This window comes from Eubalaena glacialis, chromosome 1, assembly GCF_028564815.1.
Source record: "Eubalaena glacialis isolate mEubGla1 chromosome 1, mEubGla1.1.hap2.+ XY, whole genome shotgun sequence".
Classification (NCBI taxonomy): domain Eukaryota; kingdom Metazoa; phylum Chordata; class Mammalia; order Artiodactyla; family Balaenidae; genus Eubalaena; species Eubalaena glacialis.
In genome coordinates this window covers 109893266-109910383 of record NC_083716.1, presented here as the reverse complement: position 1 = coordinate 109910383, position 17118 = coordinate 109893266, and the positions used below count along the sequence as shown (strand labels likewise).

The 17118-nt window shown below is 41.0% G+C and overlaps 1 protein-coding gene across 5 annotated transcripts in view; it reads right to left on the bottom strand.

The window, feature by feature from the left end:
• OCA2 (OCA2 melanosomal transmembrane protein) overlaps window positions 1–17118 on the bottom strand; it is a 299171-nt gene that overhangs the window by 145653 nt on the left and 136400 nt on the right. For all 5 annotated transcript variants that reach the window (XM_061199031.1, XM_061199036.1, XM_061199032.1 and 2 more), the window contains 2 exons: window positions 10436–10560; window positions 7541–7679 (listed from right to left, as the gene is read on the bottom strand). In XM_061199031.1, coding sequence (XP_061055014.1) covers window positions 7541–7679; window positions 10436–10560 — 264 coding nt within the window. The remainder of the gene's footprint in view (window positions 1–7540; window positions 7680–10435; window positions 10561–17118) is intronic.

Sequence of the window (17118 nt, the reverse complement as noted above, 5' to 3'; positions counted from 1 at the left end):
AAGAGCTTCATTTTCTAACACTATTTTTTAAAAAAATTCTTACGTTCTTCATCAGTGAATTCATCCACCTCAGTTGAAAAGCAAGAGGGGACAAATCATTTTATTCTTAATATTAGTTTCAAAAAACCTCAGTTCCCATTAATATAATATACTATGACTAAATAGAAAATGTAATCATTTTCTTAAAATTTTATCAGAATAAGAATGAAATGAGGCAGAATCAGGGAGGACCTTCAAGATGGCAGAGGAGTAAGACGTGGAGATCACGTTCCTCTCCACAAATACATCAAAAATACATCTACAAGTGGAACAACTCCTACAGAACACTTACTGAACGCTGACAGAAGACCTCAGACTTCCCAAAAGGCAAGAAACTCCCCACGTACCTGGGTAGGGCAAAAAAAAAGAGAAAAAACAGAGACAAAAGAATAGGGACAGGACCTGCACCTCTGGGAGGGAGCTGTGAAGGAGGAAAGGTTTCCACACACTAGGAAGCCCCTTCACTGGTGGAGACGGGGGTTGGCGAGGGGGAAGCTTCAGAGCCACAGAGGAGAGCATAGCAACAGGGGTGTAGAGGGCAAAGTGGAGAGATTCCCACACAAAGGATCTGTGCCAACCAGCACTCACCAGCTTGAGAGGCTTGTCTGCTCACCTGCCGGGGTGGGTGGAGGCTGGGAACTGAGACTCAGGCTTCAGAGGTCAGATCCCAGGGAGAGGACTGGGGTTGGCTGTGTGAACACAGACTGAAGGGGGCTAGTGTGCCACAGCTAGCCAGGAGGGAGTCCAGGAAAAAGTCTGGAACTGCCTCAGAGGCAAGAGACCATTGTTTTGGGGGTGCACAAGGAAATGGGATTCAGAGCACCGCCTAAATGAGCTCCAGAGTTGGGCGCGAGCTGCAGCTATCAGTGCGGACACCACAGACTGGCATGAAATGCTAAGGCTGATCCTGCAGCCACCAAGAAGCCTGTGTGCAAGCACAAGTCACTATCCACACCTCCCCTCCTGGGAGCCTATGCAGCCTGCCACTGCCAGGGTCCTGTGATCCAGGGACAACTTCCCTGGAAGAACACATGGCACACCTCAGGCTGTTGCAACATCACACCAGCCTCTGCCACCACAGGATCACCCCGCATTCCATACCCATACCTCCCCCCGGCCGAGTGAGCCAGAGCCCCCTAATCAGCAGCTATTTTAACACTGTCCTGTCTGGGTGGGGAACAGATGCCCTCAGGCAACCTACATGCAGAAGTGGGGCCAAATCCAAAGCCCCAGGAGCTGTGCAAACAAAGAAGGGAAAGGGGAATTTCTCCCAGCAGCCTCAGGAGCAGCGGATTAAATCTCCACAACCAACTTGATGTACCCTGCATCTCTGGAATACCTGAATAGACAACAAATTATCCCAAAATTGAGGCAATGGACTTTGGGAGCAACTGTAGACTTGGGGTTTGCTTTCTGCATATAATTTGTTTCTGGTTTTATGTTTACCTTAGTTTAGTATTTAGAGCTTATTATCATTGGTAGATTTGTTTATTGATTTTGTTGCTCTCTTCCTTTTATATATATATTTTTTCCTCCTTTTTTCTCTTTTTGTGAGTCTGTATGTGCATGTTTCCTTGTGTGATTTTGTCTGTATAGCTTTGCTTTTACCATTTATCCTAGCGTTCTGTCTGTCCGTTTTTGTTTTTCATTTTTGTAGTATAGTTTTTAATGCTTGTAATCATTGGTGGATTTGTTTATTGGTTCCATTGTTCTCTTCTTTCTTTCTTTCTTTTCCCTAAATACGTTTTAATTTTTAATATTTTTTTTATATTTTAATAATTTTTTTCCTTTTTTTTTTTCTCCCTTTTCTTCTGAGCCATCTGGCTGACAGGGTCTTGGTGCTCCGGCCGGGTGTCAGGCCTGAGCCTCTGATGTGAGAGAGCCAAGGTCAGGACATTGGTCCACCAGAGACCTCCCAGCCCCATGTAATATCAAACGGCAAGAGCTCTCCCAGAGATCTCCATCTCAATGCTAAGACCCAGCTTCACTCAACGACCAGCAAGCTACAGTGCTGGACACCCCATGCCAAACAATTAGCAAGACAAGAACACCACCCCACCCATTAGCAGAGGCTGCCTAAAATCATAATAAGTTCACAGACACCCCAAAACACACAACCGGACGCAGCCCTGCCCACCAGAAAGACAAGATCCAGGCTCATCCACCTGAACACAGGCACCAGTCCCCTCAACCAGGAAGCCTACACAACCCACTGAACCAACCTTAGCCACTGGGACAGACACCAAAAACAACAGGAACTACGAACGTGTAACCTGCAAAAAGGAGACCCCCAAAACAGTGAGTTAAGCAAAGTGAGAAGACAGAGAAATATGCAGCAGATGAAGAAGCAAGGTAAAAATAGGCCTGACCAAACAAATGAAGATGAAATAGGCAATCTACCTGAAAAAGAATTCAGAGTAAGGATAGTAAAGATGATCCAAAATTTTGGAAGTAGAATGGAGAAAATACAAGAAACGGTTAACAAGGACCTAGAAGAAATAAAGAGCAAACAAATAATGATGAACAACACAAAAATGATATTAAAAATTCTCTAGAAGGAATCAATAGCAGAATAACTGAGGCAGAAGAACAGATAAGTGACCTGGAAGATAAAATACTGGAAATAACTACCACAGAGCAGAATAAAGAAAAAAGAATGAAAAAAATTGAGGACAGTCAAAGAGACCTCTGGGACAACACTGAACGCACCAACATTCGAATTAGAGGGGTATCAAAAGAAGAAGAGAAAAAGAAAAGACCTGAGAAAATATTTGAAGAGATTATAGTTGAAAACTTCCCTAATATGGGAAAGGAAATACTCATCAAGTCCATGAAATGCAGAGCATCCAATACAGGATAAATCCAAGGAGAAACATGCCAAGACACATATTTAAAAAACTATCAAAAATTAAATACAAACAAAACAATATTAAAAGCAGCAAGGGAAAAGCAAGAAATAACATACAAGGGAATCCCCATAAGGTCAACAGCTGATTTCTCAGCAGAAATTCTGCAAGCCAGGAGGGAGTGGCAAGATATATTTAAAGTGATGAAAGGGAAAAACCTACAACCAAGATTACTCTACCCAGCAAGGATCTCATTCAGATTCAACAGAGAAATTAAAAACTTTGCAGACAAGCAAAAGCTAAGAGAATTCAGCACCACCAAACCAGTTTTACAACAAATGCTAAAGGAACTTCTCTAGGCAGGAAACACAAGAGAAGGAAAGGATCTACAATAACAAACCCAAAACAATTAAGAAAATGGTAATAGGAACATACATATCGATAATTACCTTAAATGTAAATGGATTAAATGCTCCCACCAAAAGACACAGACTGGCTGAATGGATACAAAAACAAGACCCATATATATGCTGTCTACAAGAGACCCACTTCAGACCTAGGGACACATACAGACTGAAAGTGAAGGGATGGAAAAAGATATTCCATGCAAATGAAAATCAAAAGAAAGCTGGAGTAACAATTCTCATATCAGACAAAACAGACTTTAAAATAAAGACTATTACAAGAGACAAAGAAGGAAACTACATAATGATCAAGGGATCAATCCAAGAAGAAGATATAACAATTGTAAATATTTATGCACCCAACATAGGAGCACCTCAATACATAAGGCAAATGCTAACAGCCATAAAAGGGGAAATCGACAGTAACAAAATAATAATAAGGGACTTTAACACCTCACTTTCACCAATGGACAGAACATCCACAATGAAAATATATAAGGAAACACAAGCTTTAAATGATACATTAAACAAGATGGACTTAATTGATATTTATAGGACATTCCATCCAAAAACAACAAAATACACTTTCTTCTCAAGTGCTCAGGGAACATTCTCCAGGATAGATCAAATCTTGGGTCACAAATCAAGCCTTGGTAAATTTAAAAAAATTGAAATCGTATCAAGCATCTTTTCCGACCACAATGCTATGAGACTAGATATCAATTACAGGAAAAATCTGTAAAAAATACACACACATGGAGACTAAACAATACACTACTTAATAACCAAGAGATCATTGAAGAAATCAAAGAGGAAATCAAAAAATACCTAGAAACAATTGACAATGAAAACATGATGACCCAAAACCTATGGGATGCAGCAAAAGCAGTTCTAAGAGTGAAGTTTATAGCAATACAATCCTACCTCAAGAAACAAAATAACCTCAAATAAACAACCTAACTTTACACCTAAAGCAATTAGAGAAAGAAGAACAAAATAACCCCAAGGTTAGCAGAAGGAAAGAAATCATAAAGATCAGATCAGAAATAAATGAAAAAGAAATGAAGGAAATGATAGCAAAGATAAATAAACCTGAAAGTTGATTCTTTGAAAAGATAAACAAAATTGATAAATCATTAGCCAGACTCATCAAGAAAAAAAGGAAGACTCACATCAGCAGAATTAGAAATGAAAAAGGAGAAGTAACAACTGACACTGCAGAAATACAAAGAATCATGAGAGAATACTACAAGCAACTATATGTCAATAAAATGGACAACCTGGAAGAAATGGACAAATTCTAAGAAAAGCACAAAGTTCTGAGACTGAACCAGGAAGAAATAGAAAAAATAAACAGACCAATCACAAGCACTGAAATTCAAACTGTGATTTAAAATCTTCCAACAAACAAAAGCCCAGGACCAGATGGCTTCACAGGCGAAATCTATCAAACATTTAGAGAAGAGCTAACACCTATCCTTCTCAAACTCCTCCAAAATATAGCAGAGGGAGGAACACTCCCAAACTCATTCTACGAGGCCACCATCACTCTGATACCAAAACCAGACAAAGATACCACAAGAAAAGAAAACTACAGGCCAATATCACTGATGAATACAGATGCAAAAATCCTCAACAAAATACTAGTGAACAGAATCCAACAGCACATAAGAAGGATCATACACCATGATCAAGTGGGTTTTATCTCAGGAATGCAGGGATTCTTCAATATATGCAAATCAATCAATGTGATAAACGATATTAACAAATTGAAGGAGAAAAACCATATGATCATCTCAATAGATGCAGAAAAAGCTTTTGACAAAATTCAACACCCATTTATGATAAAAACCCTCCAGAAAGTAGGCATAGAAGGTACTTATATCATCATAATAAAGGCCATGTATGACAAACCCACAGCCAACATCGTTCTCAGTGATGGAAAACTGAAACCATTTCCACTAAGATCAGGAAGAAGACATGGTTGCCCACTCTCACCACTATTATTCAACATAGTTTTGGAAGTTTTAGTCACAGCAATCAGAGAAGAAAAAGAAATAAAAGGAATCCAAGTTGGAAAAGAAGAAGTAAAACTGCCACTCTTTGCAGATGACATGATACTATACATAGAGAATCCTAAATACACTACCAGAAAACTACTAGAGCTAATCAATGAATTTGGTAAACTAGCAGTTTAAAAAATTAATGCACAGAAATCTCTTGCATTCCTATACACTAATGATGAAAAATATGAAAGAGAAATTAAGGAAACACTCCCATTTACCATTGCAAGAAAAAGAATAAAATACCTAGGAATACACCTACCTAGGGAGACAAAAGATCTGTATGCAGAAAACTATAAGACACTGTTGAAAGAAATTAAAGATGATACCAACAGATGGAGAGATATACCATGTTTTTGGATTGGAAGAATCAACATAGTGAAAATGACTATACTACCCAAAGCAATCTCCAGATCCAATGCAATCCCTATCAAACTACCAATGGCATTATTCACAGACCTAGCACAAAAAATTTCAGAATCTGTATGGAAACACAAAAGACCCCGAATAGCCAAAACAATCTAGAGTAAGAAAAACAGAGCTGGAGGAATCAGGCTTCCTGACTTCCGACTATACTACAAAGCTACAGTAATTAAGACAGTATGGTAATGAAACTTAAAAGCTTTTGCACAGCAAAGGAAACCATAAACAAGATGAAAAGACAACCCTCAGAATGGGAGAAAATATTTGCAAATGAAGCAACAGACAAAGGATTAATCTCCAAAACATACAAGTAGCTCATGCATCTCAGTATCAAAAGAACAATTAACCCAATCCAAAAATGGGCAGAAGACCTAAATACACATTTCTGCAATGAAGATATACAGATTGCCAACAAACATATGAAAGGATGCTCAACATCACTAATCATTAGAGAAATGCAAATCAAAACTACAATGAGGTATCACCTGACACCGGTCAGAATGGCCATCATCAAAAAATCTACAAACAATTAATGCTGGAAAGGGTGTGGAGAAAAGGGAACCCTCTTGCACTGTTGGTGGGAATGTAAATTGATACAGCCACTATGGAGAACAGCATAGGACATAAAATAGATAAACGTAAAATAGATAGCTAGTGGGAAGCAACCACATAGCACAGGGAGATCAGCTCGGTGCTTTGTGACCACCTAGAGGGGTGGGATAGGGAGGGTGGGAGGGAGGGAGATGCAAGAGGGAAGAGATATGGGAACATATGTATGTGTATAACTGATTCACTTTGTTATAAAGCAGAAACTAACACACCATTGTAAAGCAATTATACTCCAGTAAAGATGTTAAAAAAAAAAAAAAACTAAAAATAGAACTACCATATGACCCAGAAATCCCACTACTGGGCATATGCCCTGAGAAAACCATAATTCAGAAAGTGTCATGTACCACAGTGTTGACTACAGCTCTATTTACAATAGCCAGGACATTGAAGCAACCTAAGTGTCCATCGACAGATGAATGGATAAAGAAGATGCGGCACGTATATACAATGGAATATTACCCAGCCATAAAAAGAAATGAAATTGAGTTATTTGTAGTGAGGTGGATGGACCTAGAATCTGTCATATGGAGTGAAGTAAGTCATAAAGAGAAAAACAAATACCATATGCTGACACATATATATGGAATCTAAAAAAAAAAAAAAAAGGTTCTGAAGAACCTAGGGGCAGGACAGGAATAAAGATGCAGACGTAGAGAATGGACTTGAGGACATGGGGATGTGGAAGGATAAGCTGGGACAAAGTGAGGGAGTGACATTGACATATATAAACTACCAAATGTAAAATAGATAGCTAGTGGGAAGCAGCCACATAGCACAGGGACATCAGCTCGGTGCTTTGTGACCACCTAGAGGGATGGGATAGGGAGGGTGGGAGGGAGGGAGACACAAGAGGGAAGAGATGTGGGGATACATGTGTATGTATAACTGATTCACTTTGTTATACAGCAGACACTAACACACCATTGTAAAGCAATTATACTCCAATAAAGATGTTAAAAAAAAAAAGAATGAAATCAATTCAGACCACTTAACTCTAAATTAGAGGATCAGTCACCTAACTTCCCACTCTCAAGATGACCAAGAGCACTTCATATGAAGAAGTGACATCCATTTAGGGTAAAATTTTATTAAGTGTGCAGGTAAGCTGCACACTTATATTTATTGGAAGCAACCCTGTTATACTGATACCTACCATCTTCCTCAACTCCTCGTTGGAAACAATAATGACATTTGGTGGGTCCCCAATGGCAGTGGCAGCTCCTCCAATGTTTGTGAAGATCACTTCTGCAATCAGGACTTGTCTTGGATCAAGATTGAGCACCTCACACAATCTGTCATGAATGGAGTAAAATGAAAACAGTCCCGCTATTCACATCGTGAATGGCCCATGTGAGACTTAAATTTTTTTTAAGCATTTGCTTGTACAAGGGAGGCATGTGTGTGCACGTGCTCGTGCACATGCACGCGCACACACACCTGTGAGAAGGGCAATGCTGAGGGGTAAAAAACGACAACAGTGCTACAGAGCTACTAGATAAAGTTGACTCTCAGCATTAGATTTCTCTGAAAGTTAACATACAACCCATCTGAACCATCCGTGTGAAAATATACTCCTGCTTCGCCCCCATAGGTCTGGAGGAAGCAGGGGTGCAGGACCCTGTGCAGGGCAGGCCCTGGCACAGATGAATGCGTCTTTGCCACCAGACCCCTCTGAGTAGGGTGAGGCTAGAGCAGAAAGCACCGCCACCCAGTGGCTCACACCATGCCTGCCAACCTAGCTCCTTACCCACCTTACACTTTTCAAATGCTTAGGCCCTAAGGTTAATATTAACAAGGAGCACACACTCTACAGCAGTGGTTCTCCACCTCGGCTACACACTAGATTTGTCTGGGAATCTTGACAGTCTTTCTGCCTAGCTCATGACAGATCAATCCCTGGGCCTGGGCCTGGGCCTGGGCAGCAGCGTTTAGAGCTCCTCAAGTGGGTCCACTGAGCACACAGTTGAGAAAAGGCTGCTCTAAAGAAAGTTTAGGAAATACCTCATGGTATTTCCTCCTCCACCTGCCCATCACATTGCCCACTTCCTTACAGAAGCCAGGCCTGGGTCTGGAAGTTGGCGGCGAGGGGGGTCTCTGCTGCATTCAAGGGTCCTTTCTTTCTTTTTTGGGGGGGGCCACTCTGCGGCACGCAGGATCTTAGTTCCTTGACCAGGGATTGAACCCATGCCCCCTGCAGTGGAAGCGCAGAGTCTGGGAAGTCCCTCAAGGGTCCTTTCTACCACCTCCCAGCTCAGAGTGCAGCCAGCAGCTCTTCTGAGGGGGACTGGCCTACAGAACCATGTGGAAGCTGAGAAGGGAGCGGTGTCCAGGGACCAGGGACAGGGATGAATCCAAAAAACAGGATCAGACCCCAATCAGCAGCAGGAGCTGTCAGCTTAGGAGGCCCCGGCTCTGCTTCTAGCAAGAAAAGGATTAGCGTGTGCTAATGAACAACGCCAGATCTGGCTGTTTAACTGTAAAGGCTAGCACTACTCAATCCAGACAAAGGCAGAAGAAATGTGATTAAGCTTATAGAGTCGTGAAGAATATGGTAGTATAAACAGTGAATCTGAGCACACCAACATTTCGATCTTGAAAGATGTAATTTTTAGACTAATAAATGGAATTGCTATTCTCACATAAAATTACAAAGCCAGTTCCTAGAACACTGAGGAAATAAACAAAGCCCAGCAAGGCTGAGACAACCCTCAGCTGCCCAGGTTATACAGGGATGCTGAGAACATGGGTGCCATCATCAGAGAGTGCAGTGACATGCTGGAATCTGGCACATTGTGAGATGATTTTCACACCAGTGTCAGCAGCAGAGTTGCCCTGGTTGAAGTGGAGTGGGTGTGAACTGCCTCTTGCCCCCTGAGGTGTCCTAGGGGCAGGGTTGGTTTTAGCATGTGCTACAGTTTACAACACCCTCCATCCCCCATTTACCCTCAGAAGAACCCTGGGTACTGGAAGGTGCTATGCCCCCTGTGCAGGAACGCTGAGTCCAGCGTCCCTCCCCTCTAATCTATATTTGCACGTGGGCCATGACAATGTAGTCAAGCTCACAGAAGCCTGAGCAACAGACTGACTTGCAACACTGCAGGCCAATCCGTGGGGTGCTGCCCGCTCTCTGCTCCTCTCTACCCTTCATTCTCCTCTCCCCACCCCACACTCCAACTCACTCCTCCTCTGAGGGTCACTGCTCTTCCAACACCAAAGGCATTGCCCAGAATTAATCCTGAGCTCTGGAAGTAGCCCCTCGCTGGTGACATTGAACTTGCTGTGTCTCATGCCTCAAGTGCAGCAGAATCTCTTATCTGGCAGAATCTGTACCATCTTTGATGGTACAACCCAGATCAGTGCAGCTCAAGTGACTTGTCTAAAGGTCCTCACTACCTAGCTTCCCAGAAACCACCAGCCATACCTGTGTCCCCTCAGTCTCCCCAGGACCAGCCAGCACCAGCACATGATGGGTCTAAGCAGGGGAAGACCATGATATGCTGGGAACCATCTTTAAAATAAAGAACATAAAGTCTAGATACAAGTGTACGTCCATGACCTTGGAAGGGGCTGCACAATGACAGGCTGAAGCCGAAGCCCCAGGAGGCTCCAGGTAATCAGCCTGTGGTGCTCGGTGAATGTCAAACAAAGGAAGTGGGTGGAATTAAAAGGAGCAAAATAGAATCAAACTGAATTTCTCTTTCCCAAAGTTACCTTGCAAGGCCTTGCCAGGTCCAATCCTCCCACGAGGAGCCTGCCAGAGCAGGACAGCAGCCCCACCTCCCACCCTCTGTATGAGCGCCCCACGGAGCCCACGGACCAGAACTCTTGGCCCCTGATGGTCTGGCCCACAGGACACAAAGGCCCATGTGTGCTGACTCCTGCAGCGTTTCTGCAACCACCACTGCCACTGTCACAGCCGTGCACACAGAGCCATAGTCCCAGTGGGTGTGCAGGCCGGACCCAAGCACACGGGTGGAGGGCAAGGTCAGCAGCCAGCATGCGCTGCCGTGAGCCTGGCCTGATGCCCACACGGTGCCACTCTGCCTACCTTATGGTCACGGGAGTGAAGAGGAGCGCTGTGGTGACGTTGTCCAGGAAGGCAGAAAGGACGGCGACAATGAGACACAGCATGATGATCATGGCCCACACTCTTCCCCGGGACAGTTGGTATGCCTGCAGCGCAATAAAGAACAAGCCAGGATCAGCAGGGTCAAAGAACACATGCAACATTTCATTAGGGTCTCTAAAACTAAGGGTCTAAATAAACATTGTATGGAGGATTAAAACTTAGACCCACAAACTCCTAAATCTGCTGAGATGAGGCAGTAATGGCTGGACCTGGACGTTCTAAATCCACCCTGGCCTATGTTCCTTCCCTCAGATTCTCCTTCTCGGTGCCCTGTGGTGGTCAATCTGTCACAAGGTTCTGACAAGGCCTGTCACCCCTGTATCCCCTAGTCTTTTACACACTCCTCTTGGTTGGACAGCTTGGGCTGTGACTTTGGGATCCACCTGACCCTAGAGTCTGCTGATCTTTGGGGATCTAGGGGTTACTTTCAGTACCAAGGTATTGGGAGGAAGAGGCCAGATAGTACCTGGGAGGTGCAAGATGGTGCACAAAGACGGTAAAAATCACAGAATTGTTCTATCATTCAAGATTCGGAAAGGGCTTTGTGAAGTAAATAATTTTTTAAAAGAACTTTTCAGTTCCAAATTAAAAAAAATCAAACCCAGCACTAGTCTTTCGTTAGCAGAGCACGACAAGATGTCTTCCTGCCAACCCCGAGTAATAGGACCAATACAAATTCTTTGTTTGTTTGTTTTTGTTTTTGTTTTTTTAACATCTTTATTGGAGTATAATTGTTTTAAAAGGTTGTGTTAGTTTCTGCTGTATAATGAAGTGAATCAACTATATGTATACATATATCCCCATATCCGCTCCCTCTTGCATCTCCCTACCACACTCCCTATCCCATCTCTTTAGGTGGTCACAAAGCACCAAGCTGATCTCCCCGTGCTATGTAGTTTCTTCCCCCTAGCTATCTATTTTACATTTGGTAGTGTATATATGTTAATGCTACTCTCTCACTTCATCCCAGCTTACCCTTCCCTGACCTGTGTTCTCAAGTCCATTCTCTACGTCTGCATCTTTATTCCTGTCCTACCCCTAGGTTCTTCAGAAAGATTTTTTTTTTTAGATTACATATATATGTGTTAGCATACAGTATTTGTTTTTCTCTTTCTGACTTACTTCACTCTGTATGACAGATTCTAGGTCCATCCACCTCACTACAAATAACTCAATTTCATTTCTCTTTATGGTTGAGTAATATTCCATTGTATATATGTGACACATCTTCTTTATCCATTCATCTGTCAGTGGACACTTAGATTGCTTCCATGTCCTGGCTATTGTAAATAGTGCTACAATGAACATTGTGGTACATGACACTTTTTGAATTATGGTTTTCTCAGGGTATATGCCCAGTAGTGGGATTGCGGGGTCATATGGTAGTTCTATTTTTAGTTTTTTAAGGAACCTCCATACTGTTCTCCATAATGGCTGTGTCATTTTACATTCCCACCAACAGTGCAAGAGGGTTCCCTTTTCTCCACACCCTCTCCAGCATTTATTGTTTGTAGATTTTTTTTAAATGGCCATTCTGACCGGTGTCAGGTGATAACTCATTGTAGTTTTGATTTGCATATCTCTAATGATTAGTGATGTTGAGCATCCTTTCATGTTTTTGTTGGCAATCTGTATATCTTCACTGCAGAAATACCTATTTAGGTCTTCTGCCTATTTTTAGATTGTGTTGTTTATTTTTTGGATATTGAGCTGCATGAGCTGCTTGTATATTTTGGAGATTAATCCTTTGTCAGTTGCTTCATTTGCAAATATTTTCTCCCATTCTAAGGGTTGTCTTTTCATCTTGTTTATGGTTCCTTTGCTGTGCAAAAGCTTTTAAATTTCATTATATCCCATTTATTTATTTTTGTTTTTATTTACCTTTCTGTAGGAGGTGGGTCCAAAAGGATCTTGCTGTGATTTATGTCATAGAGTGTTCTGCCTATGTTTTCCTCTAAGAGTTTTATAGTGTCTGGCCTTATATTTAGGTCTTTAATCCATTTTGAGTTTATTTTTGTGTATGGTGTTAGGAAGTGTTCTAATTTCATTCTCTTACATGTAGCTGTCCAGTTTGCCCAGCACCACTTTTTGAAGAGGCTGTCTTTTCTCCATTGTATATTCTTGCCTCGTTTATCAAAGATACGGTGACCATATGTGTGTGGGTTTACCTCTGGGCTTTCTATCCTGTTCCATTGATCTATATTTCTGGTTTTGTGCCAGTACCATACTGTCTTGATTACTGTAGCTTTGTAGAATAGTCTGAAGTCCGGGAGCCTGATTCCTCCAGTTCCGTTTTTCTTTCTCAGTATTGCTTTGGCAATTCGGGGTATTTTGTGTTTCCATACATATTCTGAAATTTTTGTTCTAGTCCTGTGAAAAATGCCATTGGTAGTTTGATAGGGATGCATTGAATCTATAGATTGCTTTGGGTAGTATAGTCATTTTCCCAGTATTGATTCTTCCAATCCAATAACATGGTATATCTCTCCATCTGTTTGTATCATCTTTAATTTCTTTCATCAGTGTCTTATAGTTTTCTGCATACAGGTCTTTTGTCTCCTTAGGTAGGTTTATTCCTAGGTATTTTATTTTTCTGTTGTAATGGTAAATGGGAGTGTTTCCTTAATTTCTTTCAGGTTTTTCATCATTAGTGCATAGGAATGCAAGAGATTTCTGTACATTAATTTTTTATACTGCTACTTTACCAAATTCATTGATTAGCTCTAGTAGTTTTCTGGGAGCATCTTTAGGATTCTCTATGTATAGTATTATGTCAACTGCAAACAGTGACAGTTTTTCTTCTTCTTTTCCAATTTCTCTGATTGCTGTGGCTAAAACTTCCAAAACTATGTTGAATAATAGTGTTGAGAGTGGGCGACCTTGTCTTTTTCCTGATCTTAGAGGAGAGTGTCAGTTTTCACCATTGAGAACGACGTTGGCTCTGGGTTTGTCATATATGGCCTTTATCATGTTCAGGTGGGTTTGCTCTATACCTACTTTCTGGAGGGATTTTATCATAAATGGGTGTTGAATTTTGTCAAAAGCTTTTTCTGCATCTATTGAGATGATCATATGGTTTTTCTCATTCAATTTGTTAATATCATTTATCACATTGATTGATTTGCATATATTGAAGAATCCTTGCATTCCTGGGATAAACCCCACTTGATCATGGTGTATGATCCTTTTAATGTGCTCTTGGATTCTGTTTGCTAGTATTTTGTTGAGGATTTTTGCATCTATGTTCATCAGTGACATTGGCCTGTGGTTTTCTTTCTTTGTGACATCTTTGTCTGGTTTTGGTATCAGTGTGCTGGTGGCCTCACAGAATGAGTTTGGGAGTGTTCCTCCCTCTGCTATATTTTGGAAGAGTGTGAGAAGGATGGGTGTTAGCTCTTCTCTAAACGTTTCATAAAATTCGCCTGTGAAGCCATCTGGTCCTGGGCTTTTGTTTGTTGGAAAATTTTTAATCACAGTTTCAATTTCAGTGCTTGTGATTGGTCTGTTTATATTTTCTATTTCTTCCTGGTTCAGTCTCGTAAGGTTGTGCATTTCTAAGAATTTGTCCATTTCTTCCAGGTTGTCCATTTTATTGGCATAGAGTTGCTTGTAGTAATCTCTCATGATCCTTTGTATTTCTGCAGTGTCAGTTGTCACCTCTTTTTCATTTCTAATTCTATTGATTTGAGTCTTCTCCCTTTTTCTCTTGATGAGTCTGGCTAATGGTTTATCAATTTTGTTTATCTTCTCAAAGAACCAGCTTTTAGTTATACTGATCTTTGCTATTGTTTTTCATATTCATTTCTTTTTCATTTATTTCCAATCTGATCTTTATGATTTCTTTCCTTCTGCTAACTTTGGGTTTTTTGTTCTTCTTTCTCTAATTGCTCTAGGTGTAAGGTGAAGTTGTGTTTTGAGATGCTTTTTTTTTCTTGAGGTAGGATTGTATTGCTATAAACTTCCCTCTTAGAACTGCTTATGCAGCATCCCATAGGTTTTGGGTCGTCGTGTTTTCATTTCCTCTCTTTCCAGGTATTTTTTGATTTCCTCATTGATTTCTTCAGTGATCTATTTGTTATTTAGTAGTGTATTGTTTAGCCTGTATGTGTTTGTATTTTTTACAGTTTTTTTTCTGTAATTAGTATCTAGTCTCATAGCGTTATGGTCTGAAAAGACACTTGAGAGAATTTCAATTTTCTTAAATTTACCAAGGCTTGATTTGTGACCCAAGATATGTTCTGTCCTGGAGAATATTCCATGAGCACTTGAGAAAAATGTGTATTCTGTTGTTTTTGGGTGGAATGTCCTATAAATATCAATTAAGTCCATGTTGTTTAATGTATCATTTAAAGCTTGTGTTTCCTTATTTATTTTCATTTTGGATGATCTGTCCATTGGTGGAAGTGGGGTGTTAAAGTCCCCTACTATGATTGTGTTACTGTTGATTTCCCCTTTTATGGCTGTTAGTATTTGCCTTATGTATTGAGGTGCTCCTATGTTGGGTGCATAAATATTTACAATTGTTATATCTTCTTCTTGAATCGATCCCTTGATCACTATATAGTGTCCTTCTTTGTCTCTTGTAATAGTCTTTATTTTAAAGTCTATTTTGTCTGATATGAGTATTGCTACTCCAGCTTCCTTTTGATTTGCATTTGCATGGAGTATGTTTTTCCATCCCCTCACTTTCAGTCTGTATGTGTCCCTAGGTCTGAAGTGGGTCTCTTGTAGACAGCATATATATGGGCCTTGTTTTTATATCCATTCAGCCAGTCTGTCTCTTTTGGTTGGAACATTTAATCCATTTACATTTAAAGTAATTATCGATATGTATGTTCCTATTACAATTTTCTTAATTGTTTTAGGGTTGTTATTGTAGGTCTTTTCCTTCTCTTGTGTTTCCTGCCTAGAGAAGTTCCTTTAGCATTTGTTTTAAAGGTGGTTTGGTGGTGCTGAGTTCTCTTTACTTTTGCTTGTCTGTAAAGGTTTTCATTTCTTCATCGAATCTGAATGAGATCCTTGCTGGGTAGAGTAATGTCACTTGTAGGTTTTTCCCTTTCATCACTTCAAATATGTCCTGCCACTCCCTTCTGGCTTGCAGTTTCTGCTGAAAGATCAGCTGTTGACCTTATGGGGAGTCCCTTGTATGTTATGTGTTTCTTTTCCCTTGCTGCTTATTTTTTCTTTGTATTTAATTTTTGATAGTTTGATTAATATGTGTCTTGGCATGTTTCTCCTTGGACTGATCCTGTATGGGACTCTCTGATCTTCCTGGACTTGATTGACTATTTCCTTTCCCATGGTAGGGAAGTTTTCAACTATAATCTCTCAAATATTTTCTCAGACCCTTTCTTTTTCTCTTCTTCTTCTGAGACCCCTGTAATTTGAATGCTGGTGGGCTTAATGTTGTCCCAGAAGTCTCTGAGACTGTCCTCAATTCTTTTCATTCTTTTTTCTTTATTCTGCTCTGTGGTAGTTAGTTCCACTATTTTATCTTCCAGGTCACTTATTCATTCTTCTGCCTCAGTTATTCTGCAATTGATTCCTTCTAGAGAATTTGTAATATCATTTTTTGTGTTGTTCATCAATGTTTGTTTTCTCTTTAGTTCTTCTAGGTCCTTATTAAACGTTTCTTGTATTTTCTCCATTCTATTTCTGATATTTTGGATCATCTTTACTATCATTACTCTGAATTCTTTTTCAGGTAGATTGCCTATTCCTTCTTCATTTGTTAGGTCTGGTGGTTTTTACCTTGCTCCTTCATCTGCTGCATATTTCTCTGTCTTCTCATTTTGTTTAACTTACTGTGTTTGGGGTCTCCTTTTTGCAGGCTGCAGGTTCGTAGTTCCTGTTGTTTTTAGTGTCTGCCTCCAGTTGGTGAAGCTGGTTCAGTGACTTGTGTAGGCTTCCTGGTGGAGGGGACTGGTGCTTGTGTTTTGGTGGGTGGGGTGGATCTTGTCTCTCTGGTGGACAGGGCTGCTTCTGGTGGTCTGTTTTGGGGTGTCTGTGAACTTAGTATGATTTTAGGCAGCCTCTCTGCTAATGTGTGGGGTTGTGTTCCTGTCTTGCTAGTTGTTTGGCATGGGGTGTCCAGCACTGGAGCTTGCTGGCTATTGATGGAGCTGGGTCTTCACATTGAGATGGAGAGTTCTGGAAGAGCTCTCGCCATTTGATATTACATGTGGCTGGGAGGTCTCTGGTGGTCCAATGTCCTGAACTCGGCACTCCCACCTCGGAGGCTCAGGCCTGACACCAGGCCGGAGCACCAAGACCCTGTCACCCACATGGCTGGGGTCAAGTGAAAGAGGCCCTAAACCATCAAAACCTATATCCAATATCCAGCTGGGAGATCTGAGCAGCATGGGCTTGGGCTCGTCTGTGGTATGGCTGCTGGGCGCAGGCTGGGTTTTCAGCCAGGACCAGTACAAATTCTGCCAGTCAGAAATTGCTGGTGGATTCCTCAGAGTATATGGGGATATATGTATACGTATAGCTGATTCACTTCATTATACAGCAGAAACTAACACAACAATGTAAAGCAATTATACTCCAATACAGATGTTTTTTAAAATTAATTAATTAATTACAGTTAAAAAAAAGGA